At 40.7% G+C, this 12,395-nt stretch overlaps 1 protein-coding gene across 2 annotated transcripts in view; it reads left to right on the forward strand.

Moving 5' to 3' along the window:
• The window catches only part of DOCK1 (dedicator of cytokinesis 1), a 465,334-nt gene that overhangs the window by 121,726 nt on the left and 331,213 nt on the right, over nt 1-12,395 (forward strand). For both annotated transcript variants that reach the window (XM_074297159.1, XM_074297160.1), the window contains exons 24-25: nt 5,613-5,683; nt 7,357-7,463. In XM_074297159.1, the coding sequence (XP_074153260.1) occupies nt 5,613-5,683; nt 7,357-7,463 (178 nt within the window). The remainder of the gene's footprint in view (nt 1-5,612; nt 5,684-7,356; nt 7,464-12,395) is intronic.

A 12,395-nucleotide genomic window follows, 5' to 3' on the forward strand; every position in this document is an offset into this window, starting at 1 on the left:
ACAAGCTCTGTCCGGGTCTTGGCCCTGAGGTTAACAGACAAAAATAAATCCGTTTTTGCTCTTAGGGCTCTTCCATTCTGCTAAAAGCAATAAAATTAATGACAAATATTATCACTAAACTTAAAGAAGATAGTAAATTAGTAATTTTTATGTTAACACAGTGACTTAAGAAGAGCGGGATGATAATTTAGTAATGTGTAGGCCAGGCCTGCCCAACAAATCTTTGGTATCCAGCGCTCCCTCACCGGCTGCCCTCCCCAGTGGGCATTTGGGTTACTTGGCAAAAAGGGAATATTTCTGTCCCTATAGAGCCCAGGGACATTTTCTTCTTCACAGTGTCAATGCAATAGCTCTCTTACTATGTTCTTTGTGTTCCACTTAGTCAAAGGAGGGAATTAGAAATGCAATAAACGTGTTCTTTGCTCCTTTTTTTTTTAATATACCTCTCTCACACTCTTTTTGGTAATTGGGCAGGTCCTGCCTGCCCATTTTCAGATTGGCTAGGAGATTTTCACATCCCTCTTTGGCAGAATACCAAGGATCCTGAATTTGAAGTCAACAAAATCTCATTTCCTCATGTAGAAAATGAGAGGTCCCAATAAGATAATTCCTAATGTTCCTTTCATCTCTTAAGATTATCTTATTATACAGATAAATATAAACTCATAAAACACATCACTTGTGCTTTTCACTGAATTAAGCATAAGGTCTCATGTGTGAATAATGCAGCTAGATAAATGCTCAGTATAAAATATTTATATTGCAAGTAGCTATAGGCTGCTAATTATAATAACAATAATAATAAAAGATAGTTAGAAATCGATTTTATATTAATGCATCAACTAGAAATTATCATGAAGCCATAGAAATAGAAAGCCCGTTGCCACAGTATGTTGAAGTTTAATTTTCTATTATTGAATTGAGCTGGGATGAGATGGAGATACAGAGTTCCTATGAGTGTTTGAGAAAATATTTGAATATGGATGTGTGAATGTGCATTTGCAAGGTTAAAAGAGCTGAAGGAAAAACAATTGTTCAGACTGTCAGCCCTGATGCACAGGGTGCTGTTGATGGAGACCGGGTGGATCTGACCATCTGTAGCCTGGCATTTTGGTGTTGGCATCTGGGGGCAGAACTGGGATGATTGAGGAAAAGCAAGAAGGAAGTAGCTTACAAAGCCCCAAAAAGTTACTGCTAGGAGATGAGATTAATGCTAGGGTGGGGAGTGGGGTAAGTGCCCCTGGGCATTGAGGGAGGTGGAGAAAAGGGTTGCAAGTGGAACACAAGGATCCTTATTTGAATCTCAGCTGCTTTCTATTGGGATGATATTAGGTACCTGACTTACCTTCTGGCTCTGTGTTGTTGTCTCACTTTGTCTTCACCCCCTTCCCTACCTCTCTCTCCCACTTTTCTGGTCTGTCTGTGTTTCTGTCTTTGTGTGTCTGTGTGTCTCTCTCTCTGTCTCTCTCTCTGTCTCTCTCTCTCTCTCTGTCTCTCTCTTTCTCTCTCTCTCTGTCTCTCTCTCTTTCTCTCTCTCTCTGTCTCTCTCTTTTTCTCTCTCTTTTTTTCTTTGTCTGTCTATCTCCATATCTCTCTGTCTGTTTCTATCTCTCCCCCTCCTCCCATCTCTCCTGTCTCTCATTGTCTCTGTCTCTCTCCCCACCTCCACCTCTCTCTCTGTGTCCCCTTCTTGTCTAGATAGATGTCACTTTTTACACATTTCACAGTGCCAGACAAATATATTTTCATTTCTAGCCTCATAATAACCCTGCATAGTAGGTGCTCTTATTATCCTTATCTACTATCAGAGGCAGAGGTTAAGTGGCTTGGCCAGGATCACAAGCTAGGAGATGCCTGGGATGGGATTTAAACTCAGGTCTTTATGACAGGATCTCGCACTCTGTCCCAGCTGCCTGAGGAATGAGCAGATGTATGTGAAACAATGGAATTTTGCGGGGTTGATGTACAAATTTTTAAAGAACTCTTACATGTTTCAATTCATTTATTTGGTTTCAGGCCCCAGCTAAAATCCCCCCTCCTTTTCCAGGAGGCCTTCCCCATTCCTCTTTGATTTAGTGTCTTCACTGGGATCATTCTATCTCGAGCTATTGTATGTTGTCTTCCCAGTTAGAGTGTAAGCTTCTTGAGGGAAGGGATGTTGTTGTGTCTTTCCTTTTCAAGCCTTTCAAGGCCAAACACGGTGCACAGTACATAATGGGTGCTTAATAAATGTTTATTGGCTGGCAGATTAGCAGTATAAAGCCTTTTAAATTTGTCGCTTTATTATTTAATTGATTGACTGACAGACTAGTGGTATAAAGACAGTTAAATTTATTGTTTTATTTTTTAATTGATTGGCTGACAGACTAGTGATATAAAGCCAGTTTGTCGTGTTATTATTTAAGTGATTGGCTGACAGACTAGCGGTATAAAGCCAGTTAAATTTGTTGTTTTATTTTTTTAATTGATGGTCCAATTGTGCTTAAAACTCTCATTGAAAAAATTCCCGGTACCAAATTATGTCAGGACATCCCCACCCCTGCTTCAGTGCACACACACACACATACACGCATGTAAGCATGACGTGAAGAAAAGCTCATCCACAATGGGAATAGTTCAAAGGCAGCAGGTGCAGTCTCACAATCCCACGCGGGCTCCCCTTCCCCTGGGGTCCTCCCTTGGAGGCCAGGCGACCGGCTGTTTAAAGGGTTTTGCCGAGGGGACTCGGACCCAGGTATTGATTGGGCTCCCTGGCCTTTGCGATCCCTTCCTGCTCTGAGATGTCTTCAGTAAAACGTGTTCTGATGTATTTAATATAAAGAGATGTAAGAAGCTACATGGGAAAACGTAGACTTTTCGGGTAAGGGGAGGGCATGTCAGTTTAATAATACTAGCCAACAGTCATGGGGTGTTTCAAGGCTTGAAAATCCCTTTACACATATTAAGTAAAACTTAACTCTGATGTAGTTGCTCTTATTATCCCTATTTTATGCTTGAGGAAACTGTGGCAAGTGGGGTGAAGTGACTTGCCCAGATCACATAGCTAGTAAGTGTTGGAGGTCAGATTTGAACTCAGGCCTACCCTAACTATTAGCTCAGGTTACTAATTTTACAATGCACTTTGTACTTTCTGCGCCACTCCCTTCCCTCATCATCTCCCTATGGGATGATATTTCATTGTTAAATATAAGTCAGCATTAGCAGAAAAAGACTTCCTTACTAAAATCAACTATCAAGCATTTATGAAGTGCCTACTGTGTGCCAAGTACAGGTCTAGACTCAGGAAGAGTCCACATTTTATCTAACTGGACAATATACATGCCTCTATTTATAAGTTCAATTGGTGGTAATGTTTTTTAGGGGAGGAATCTTAGCAAATGATAAGATCTGGGCAGGCTTCACACAGGGGGTTGCATCCTAGTTGAGCTTTGAAGGAAACCTCAACCCGACAATCCTCCCAAGCCCCCCCGACAAGACCCCCTAAATAAAGAACCCAAGATGTTTGGTCAGAAGGAGTGCTTTGGCTTGCACCTGCACGGACAGCCTTTCCTATTCTTGCTTGGTCATGGGACCTTCCCATCAGAGCCAACCACCGCACGGATGTTGAGGGCACTTCAGGGCCCAGTGTGCCCCAGTTAGGAGAGGCGGCCCGGCCCGAGGGGAGCCGAGCAGAAGGTGGGTTATGAATGTTCCAAAGTTCATTTGTTCATGTCTTTTGGTCATGGCCATCTTCAGATAGCATTTGTTAAAGCACCTAAAGGCTGAATGCTTTGTTGGACACAGAATGCAAGAAATGGAAACGACATACTCCTTGCCCCCCAGAAACTTACAAACTCAGCCTGCCGCTTGGAGAGCCCCGAACCTCGGCCTTCCAGTTTGGGGGCGTTCAGGAATGCTATGAGTTGTCAAGAAAAATATATTTTTGTTTATTTCAAAACAACTCAGAGGAAATGGGAGCAGCTTGTTTGGAGCCACCCTGTAATTCCTGAACCCAAATCTTCCTAACACAAGTAATTGATCAGTATTCCATTTTTTACAATTATCATTATTATTTTTATTCATTTATTTGTTCATTCATATATTTATTTAATGGTGATGTAGCATAAATCTATTAGGACTTCTTTATCATTGCTGGTACTGGGTCATAAAATCACTGAGGTACCTAAACCCTGGGTGTGTATATGTGATTGTGTGTATGTGATTTCTGTGGCTATTTGGACTTCTGAACTATTTCCAGCTGTCTGAAAAACATGTACCTGCATAAATATGCAGACATATACATTAGGTCGAAAATGGTAGAAGAGAAAATGAAATAATCAGAGAAGGTAAAGTCTGACATCTTTTGAATGGGGGTGCTGTGGCAGGAATGATGAATGGTTACTGCCAGAGGAGAGTGACCCAGTGGAGGAGAGTGGAATTGTCGGCGGAGAAAGGGTCCCTGAGCCGGATGGTCCACGTTCATTGGATCTCAGAGTTCTTGCTAAGGTCCAATCTTCTGGAAGCAACTCCTGTGAAAGCTTCAGGCTAGCCAACCTTATCCACCGCCACCCACAGGACACAGAAATCAGCCTTGGTAGAGCATCCAGACACCCTGAAGGAGAGATCAAGGGCAAAGTGGACCAGCATCATGGACTGATGGAGGCTTCTCAGGACCCTGATCCTTGGGAATAGCAATAATTTCAACCCAGAGTCTTCAGCCATCGTTAAGGAAAGTAAGCTCTGAGGCTATGCAACCTAGCAGCTGCTCCTGGAAGTGGGGAGCTCCTGAAGACCCAGAAGAGGAATTTCTGGCTTCCCCAAATTCCTCAAATCATTGAAGGATTCCATTTTAGAAATTGATATTGTGCGTACAATTTAAGAGGCATCAGACTTTCTTTTCTGGTGTTCCCCAAGGACTGCTGGATTTGTTTCATTTGTCTTACTTTTCTTTTTCTATTTCCTGGTCTTCGCTTACTGGTTTGCCATGGTAAATGTTTCATTTATTCATTCTATTCTTAGGAAAGAAGCCTCCTGTCTTTATAAGACATTATAATTTTAAAATTTCTGAAACATAGGAATTCAGAGTGCCTAGAGGCAGTGTGCTGGCCCAACAGAAAGACTACTAGAGCTGAGTTCAAATCTTGTTTTAGATCCTGAATGCTGTGTGATTCTGACAAGTCATTGTTCTTCTGTTTTCCTTCTCTATCAGTGGAAGATATTGAACCTCATTGCTCTAAGGCTCCTAGTTCTGTGGTCTTTGGACTTTTCTCCTACAGGATAGCTAAGTGGTGCAGTGGAGAGCTCACTGAACTTATAAGACTAATGTTCATCTAGCCTCAGACACATACTAGCTTGTGTGACTCTGGGTGAGTCACTTTACCCTATTTACCTCAGTTTTCTCATCTGTAAAATGGGCTGGAGAAGAAAATGCAAATTCCTCTAGTGTCTTTGCTAAGAAAACCCCACATGGGGCTCATGAAGAGTTGTTCATGCCTGAACAACAAAGAAATATTTCTGAAATTCATTCTGCTGCATATTTTTCTTATCTTTTAATTTTAGGGGAATGTTAAGTTGCTGTTACTACCATCCTAGCATTGGTCAGATAACCCTTTTCCTTTGTTGTCGATTTGCAGGGGGCAGCCCTGAAATATCTACCCACGATCGTCAATGATGTGAAATTGGTATTTGATCCCAAAGAACTCAGGTAAGAGAGAATCCAGGGTATTTTCCGTATTGTATTTATTATCATTCTTGGTAACAAATATTCTATGATTATTATGTGCATGTAGTTAGGACTTTTAATTGAACCAAAAAGCAATTTTGGAGATTCAACCCATGTGCCATTTTTTTTTTTTTAAATATTCCTTCTACATGAGTCTGTGAACAATTTCCCATAAAAAGCATTTTACTGTTTTACTTCTCTGTGACTCATTGTAGCCCTGTGCTAATCCCACATCTTTCATGGCTCTGTCATTGCAATGGAAGAGTCTGTAACCATTGGCCAATTATTGTTCTAGCTTTCAGTGACCCCCAAAAGGATGATTCCTTTGGTCACAGAAACTCTTGAAGATCACTTACTAACTCAGGCTCTGCCCTTGGCATTGGTGGGAGGGATGCACTTGCCAACAATATTATAGATTATTAAAAAACTGAGTATTATTTTTATAATTATTTTTAATATATAATACCCACCCCCAATTACATTTTAAAATGTTTTAAAACTTTTTTTTTTTTTAAGTTTTGAGAATTCTAGATTCTACCCCTGGCAGAAGTGGACATTAATGGAGAACAAGGCATAAAGGTTCCAGCCCTGCCATTTCTTACCTGTGGGATCTTTGTTTGTAAGGAATCCCTGTTTCCTCATCACAAATTGAGGCTGCTTGAGTTTCTTTTTCTTTTAAATTTCATTTATTTATTTGGTTAAATATTTCTCAGTTACATGTAAAAGTTTTTTTGACACCAACTTTTGAAATCTAATTTTTTTTTGCTCCCACTCTTGCACTTCCTTAGATGACCGTTAAGGTCCAAATCTATGATCTCATGAACATGAGTACGTGTATGAGGCCCTGGTGTCTAGTGGTTAGGATTCTGCTCTGGGAAGCAGGAAGACCTGCTGCTGCCATTCACTTCCTGGGTGACTCGGGACAAGTGACTCTCTTTGCCTCTCACTGGGTTTCTCGTTTGTAAAACCAATCAGAACTGCTGGGTAATGGATAGAGATAGGTCTGTGTCTGCCCTCACTCGGGCCATGTGATCTTGAGCAAGTCACTTTCCCATATCACCCTGAAGGCATCTCTAACAGCGGAGAAGATGCTGACCCATACTAGGAGACTGAGTTTCTTATATCCTGAAATCCCAGACATCGGGAATAATAAAGCTGGGCTCAAAGTTGGCCCTTTTTAGTTGCTCTAGAAGAGGATCAATGACAACCTGAGTCCGAATTAGATTTAAGTGAGTCTCCATTGCAAAAGCTGGCAGTTTCACTCATTTCTCCACGTTGGTGTAGGGCAAAGTCATGAAGTTAAATTTACAATTAGTGTCAAAAGTTTTTAATCTGCAACAGAAATCCCAGTGATGATCCCGATGGGGGCGATGAGGAGGATGTGGAGGAGGAGAGGACTCTATCTCCTGGGTAAAGCTCTTTTGATTTTCCAGGGCCAAACTACCTCCTCATTAGAATCCCATGGCTTCTTGTGTACTTTGCTCAGATGTCTCCTGAAAGTGTTGAGACTCTTCTTATCCAGCTCTGTACGGGGACCAGTTTTCCTCCTGTATCAAAGAGCATCCTGCAGTTGACTTTCCGTCTTTTCTGCTCCTATGGCTGTGGGAACACAAGCCCTCACAGGTGTCCTGTTTTGTTCTTCTCTTCCCATGCAGCAAAATGTTTACCGAGTTCATCCTGAACGTGCCCACGGGCTTGCTGACAATTCAGAAGCTCTACTGCTTGATTGAAATCGTTCACAGCGACCTCTTCACCCAGCATGGTGAGCCGAAGGCTGGCGATCGTTAAACCATCCCATTAGTCAGTGTCCGCGGGCTCGGGTAGACGCCACTGAGGCTTCTCTTGGCATGAGGCAACAGGAGTTTCAGGCAATTAAAGCTACTCCCTTACAGGAACAGGAAGATTTAGTCCCTGCTCGTTGACAGGAGTGCGGGGGATGGCTCCCACGTGGAGGCAGATGCGGGGGGGGTGATTCCCGGGGTGCTGGACAGCGACCCTAGTCAGCAGCCCTCGTCCGTGGGACACAGCTCTGCAGGGGGGCCTGGGAGGCTGCTTTTTGGGGGATGAGTGACCCAGTGTCCTTTGAGGTGACTGTGGATGAGACCGCCCTTTTCCTGGAGTTTGGGAACAGTGGTGATCATTTTGTACTTGTCAGTTTGCTTCCCTGTTGATGACTTGGTCGCTTTATGAGAAGAAGCCCCCAGTCCACCGTAACCGGGTTCCGGTGGGCCGATCGTCGTTCTTCTTGTTTTGGACAAATGGGATTTACATTCTGTGTTTGTAGAGAGTGCTTTGAGTGAAGCCTCAGGCCTTCGTCGTTGCTCTCGCTCATTTATTCGCAGCCCATATAAAGTCCTGACACACGAGCCAAGACCGGAGCCTTCTCTGAGAGGCTTTGCCTTCCCTCCACATTTATGTTCACGCTTTGGTCTTATTTTTCTTAAAAACCAACAACACACACAAAACCCCGAACTTCCGTGCTCCCTTCTCTTTATGATTCCCAGTGTAAGCGTGGAGAAACTGAGGCAAAGCCAAGGGCCTGAAAGGAAAATCTCCTCATTCTTGGCTTTTAGTGCATTTCTGAGCCCCATTTAAGTCAGTTAAACATGTAACATTAGAGAATTTTCTTTTGACACGGAGAGGCTGTATGACTTGGCCACTCCCACCTGGCTGATGAGTTTCCAAGGCACTTACACCCAGGCCTGTGCTAAATTCTATACTACTGTGCCTTCCTCAGCTTAACCAGATTAGCTTGGAGTAAAAGGATGGTGCTAGATTTTTTCTTTAATTTTAAATGTAAATCTTTTTTTTTGGTGCCAGCTTTTTAACTGCAGCTTCAGATCATATGTTTTCAGTGAAATATTTTCAGTCTGAAAAGGTGCCTTCGTATTCCTGGGGGGAAAAAGCAACAAAGGAAGTGGTGAGTGATCAGAAGAGATGAGGGGAAGATGGCCAGGGGTCGCTGGGGACCGGGGGAGAATCACCTCCTGTTTCTCAGGCAGAGGTACAATTTCATTCTCGAGTGTGGATTTTCTCAGACAGAGAAGGTGGCTGTGGACTGTAAGCAGCCAGGATGGTTATGGATGAAGTCCGAGAGCTGCTCCGTGGCTCCGCGCCCTCCAAGCAGCTGTGCAGTTCTGCCGGCCACATGTAGCCTCCCACGGGGCAGCTTGTCCTGGGCAGCCAGACCTGCCTACCCCGAATCCTGGCCAGGGGCTGCTGGAGGCGCTTTAGAAGAAACAGTCCTGGCCAGTGTGACGGTCAGTACTGTCCCAGGGCTTTGCATTGGAAGCAGCTTTCCAAGACTCTGAGATTCTCATAACAACTCACATTTCTCTGTGTGTGTGCCCTGACAGAAGGGCAATATTTGGAGGGCCTGGACTGTTTATATAGTGGTTTGTTTGTTTGTTTGTTTTTGAACTGCAGCACTAGCATAATACTGGATACTCGGGTCCCTTTTTTTTTTTTTTTTTTTTTTTTTTTTTTTAATTTTTTATTTTATTTTATAATTATAACATTTTTTGACAGTACATATGCATGGGTAATTTTTTACAACATTATCCCTTGCACTTACTTCTATTCAGATTTTTTCCCTTCCTCCCCCAACCCCCTCCCCCAGATGGCAAGCAGTCTTACATATGTTAAATATATTACAGTATAATTTAGATACAATATATGTGTGTAGAACCGAATTTTTTGTTGCACAGGAAGAATTGGATTCAGAAGGTAAAAATAACAGTTTACATTCATTTCCCAGTGTTCCTTTTCTGGATGTAGCTGGTTCTGTCCATCATTAATCAATTGGAATTGGATTAGCTCTTCTCTATGTTGAAGAAATCCACTTCCATCAGCATGCATCCTCATACAGTATCATTGTTGAAGTGTATAATGATCTTCTGGTTCTGCTCGTTTCACTCAGCATCAGTTGATGTAAGTCTCTCCAAGCCTCTCTGTATTTCTCCTGTTGGTCATTTCTTATAGAACAATAATATTCCATAACATTCATATACCACAGCCTACCCAACCATTCTCCAATTGATGGACATCCATTCATCTTCCAGCTTCTAGCCACTATGAAAAGGGCTGCCACAAACATTTTGGCACATACAGGACCCTTTCCCTTCTCTAGTAGTTCCTTGGGGTATAAGCCCAGTAGTAGTATGGCTGGGTCAAAGGGTATGCACATTTTGATAACTTTTTGGGCATAATTCCAGATTGCTCTCCAGAATGGTTGGATTCTTTCACAACTCCACCAACAATGCATCAGTGTCCCAGTTTTCCCACAGCCCCTCCAACATTCATCGTTATTTGTTCCTGTCATCTTAGCCAATCTGACAGGTGTGTAATGATACCTCAGAGTTGTCTTAATTTGCATTTCTCTGATCAATAGTGATTTGGAACACTCTTTCATATGAGTGGAAATAGTTTTAATTTCATCATCTGAAAATTGTCTGTTCATATCCTTTGACCATTTATCAATTGGAGAATGGCTTGATTTCTTATAAATTAAAGTCAATTCTCTGTATATTTTGGAGATGAGGCCTTTATCAGAACCTTTAACTGTAAAAATTTTTTCCCAATTTGTTACTTCCCTTCTAATCTTGTTTGCATTAGTTTTGTTTGTGCAGAAACTTTTTAATTTGGTGTAATCAAAATGTTCTATTTTGTGATCAATAATGGTCTCTAGTTCTCCCTTGGACACAAACTCCTTCCTCCTCCACAAGTCTGAGAGGTAAACCATCCCATGTTCCTCCAATTTATTTATGATTTCGTTCTTTATGCCTAAATCTTGGACCCATTTTGATCTAATCTTAGTATGTGGTGTTAAATGTGGGTCCATGCCTAGTTTCTGCCATACTAATTTCCAGTTTTCCCAGCAGTTTTTGTCAAATAATGAATTCTTATCCCAAAATTTGGGATCTTTGGGTTTGTCAAAGATTAGATTGCTATTTTTATTCACTGTCTTGTCCTGTGAACCTAACCTATGCCACTGATCAACTAGTCTATTTCTTAGCCAATACCAAATGGTTTTGGTGACTGTTGCTTTATAATATAGCTTTAAATCAGGTACACTTAGACCACCTTCCTCTGACTTTTTTTTCATTAGTTCCCTTGCAATTCTCGACCTTTTATTCTTCCATATGAATTTTGTTGTTATTTTTTCTAGGTCATTAAAATAGTTTCTTGGGAGTCTGATTGGTATAGCACTAAATAAATAGATTAGTTTGGGGAGTATTGTCATCTTTATTATATTCGCTCAGCCTATCCAAGAACACTGAATGTCTTTCCAATTATTTAAATCTGACTTTATTTTTGTGGCAAGTGTTTTGTAATTTTGCTCATATAATTCCTGACTCTTCTTTGGTAGATATATTCCCAAATATTTGATACTATCGACTGTTATTTTGAAGGGAATTTCTCTTTGTATCTCTTGCTGTTGGATTGTGTTGGTAATGTATAAAAATCCTGAGGATTTATGTGGATTTATTTTGTATCCTGCGACTTTGCTAAAATTCTGAATTATTTCTAATAGCTTTTTAGCAGAGTCTTTGGGGTTCTCTAAGTATACCATTATGTCATCTGCGAAAAGTGACAATTTGATTTCTTCATTTCCTACTCTAATTCCTTGGATCTCTTTCTCGGCTCTTATTGCCAAGGCTAGAGTTTCTAGTACTATATTGAATAGTAATGGTGATAGTGGGCAACCTTGTTTCACTCCTGATCTTACAGGGAAAGGTTCTAGTTTATCACCATTACATATGATGTTTACTGAAGGTTTTAAATATATGCTCCTTATTATTTTAAGGAATAGTCCATTTATTCCTATACTCTCAAGCGTTTTTAGTAGGAATGGATGTTGGATTTTATCAAATGCCTTTTCTGCATCTATTGAGATGATCATATGGTTTTTATTAATTTGATTATTAATATGGTCAATTATACTAATAGTTTTCCTAATATTAAACCAGCCCTGCATTCCTGGTATAAATCCCACTTGGTCATAGTGTATTATCCTGGGGATGATTTTCTGAAGTCTATTTGCTAATATCTTATTTAAGATTTTAGCATCAATATTCATTAAGGAAATTGGTCTATAGTTTTCTTTCTCAGTTTTCGATCTACCTGGTTTAGGTATCAGTACCATGTCTGTGTCATAGAAGGAATTTGGTAGGACTCCTTCAATCCCTATTTTTTCAAACAGTTTACATAGCATTGGAGTTAGTTGTTCTTTAAATGTTTGGTAGAATTCACCTGTAAATCCATCTGGTCCTGGGGACTTTTTCTTAGGAAGTTGGTTAATAGCTTGGTCTATTTCTTTTTCTGAGATGGGACTATTTAGACTACTTACTTCTTCCTCTGTTAATCTGGGCAAGCTATATTTTTGAAGGTATTCTTCCATTTCATTTAAGTTATCGAATTTATCGGCATAAAGTTGAACAAAATAGCTCCTAACTATTGTTCTAATTTCCTCTTCATTAGTGGTGAGTTCACCCTTTTCATTTTCAAGACTATCAATTTGCTTTTTCTCTTTCCTTTTTTTAATCAGGTTTACTAAGGGTTTGTCTATTTTGTTGGTTTTTTCATAAAACCAACTCTTAGTTTTATTAATTAATTCAATAGTTTTTTTACTTTCAATTTTATTAATCTCACCTTTTATTTTTTGAATTTCAAGTTTTGTGTTTGTCTGGGGGTT

Source organism: Sminthopsis crassicaudata, chromosome 2 (assembly GCF_048593235.1).
Source record: "Sminthopsis crassicaudata isolate SCR6 chromosome 2, ASM4859323v1, whole genome shotgun sequence".
Taxonomy (NCBI): Eukaryota; Metazoa; Chordata; class Mammalia; order Dasyuromorphia; family Dasyuridae; genus Sminthopsis; species Sminthopsis crassicaudata.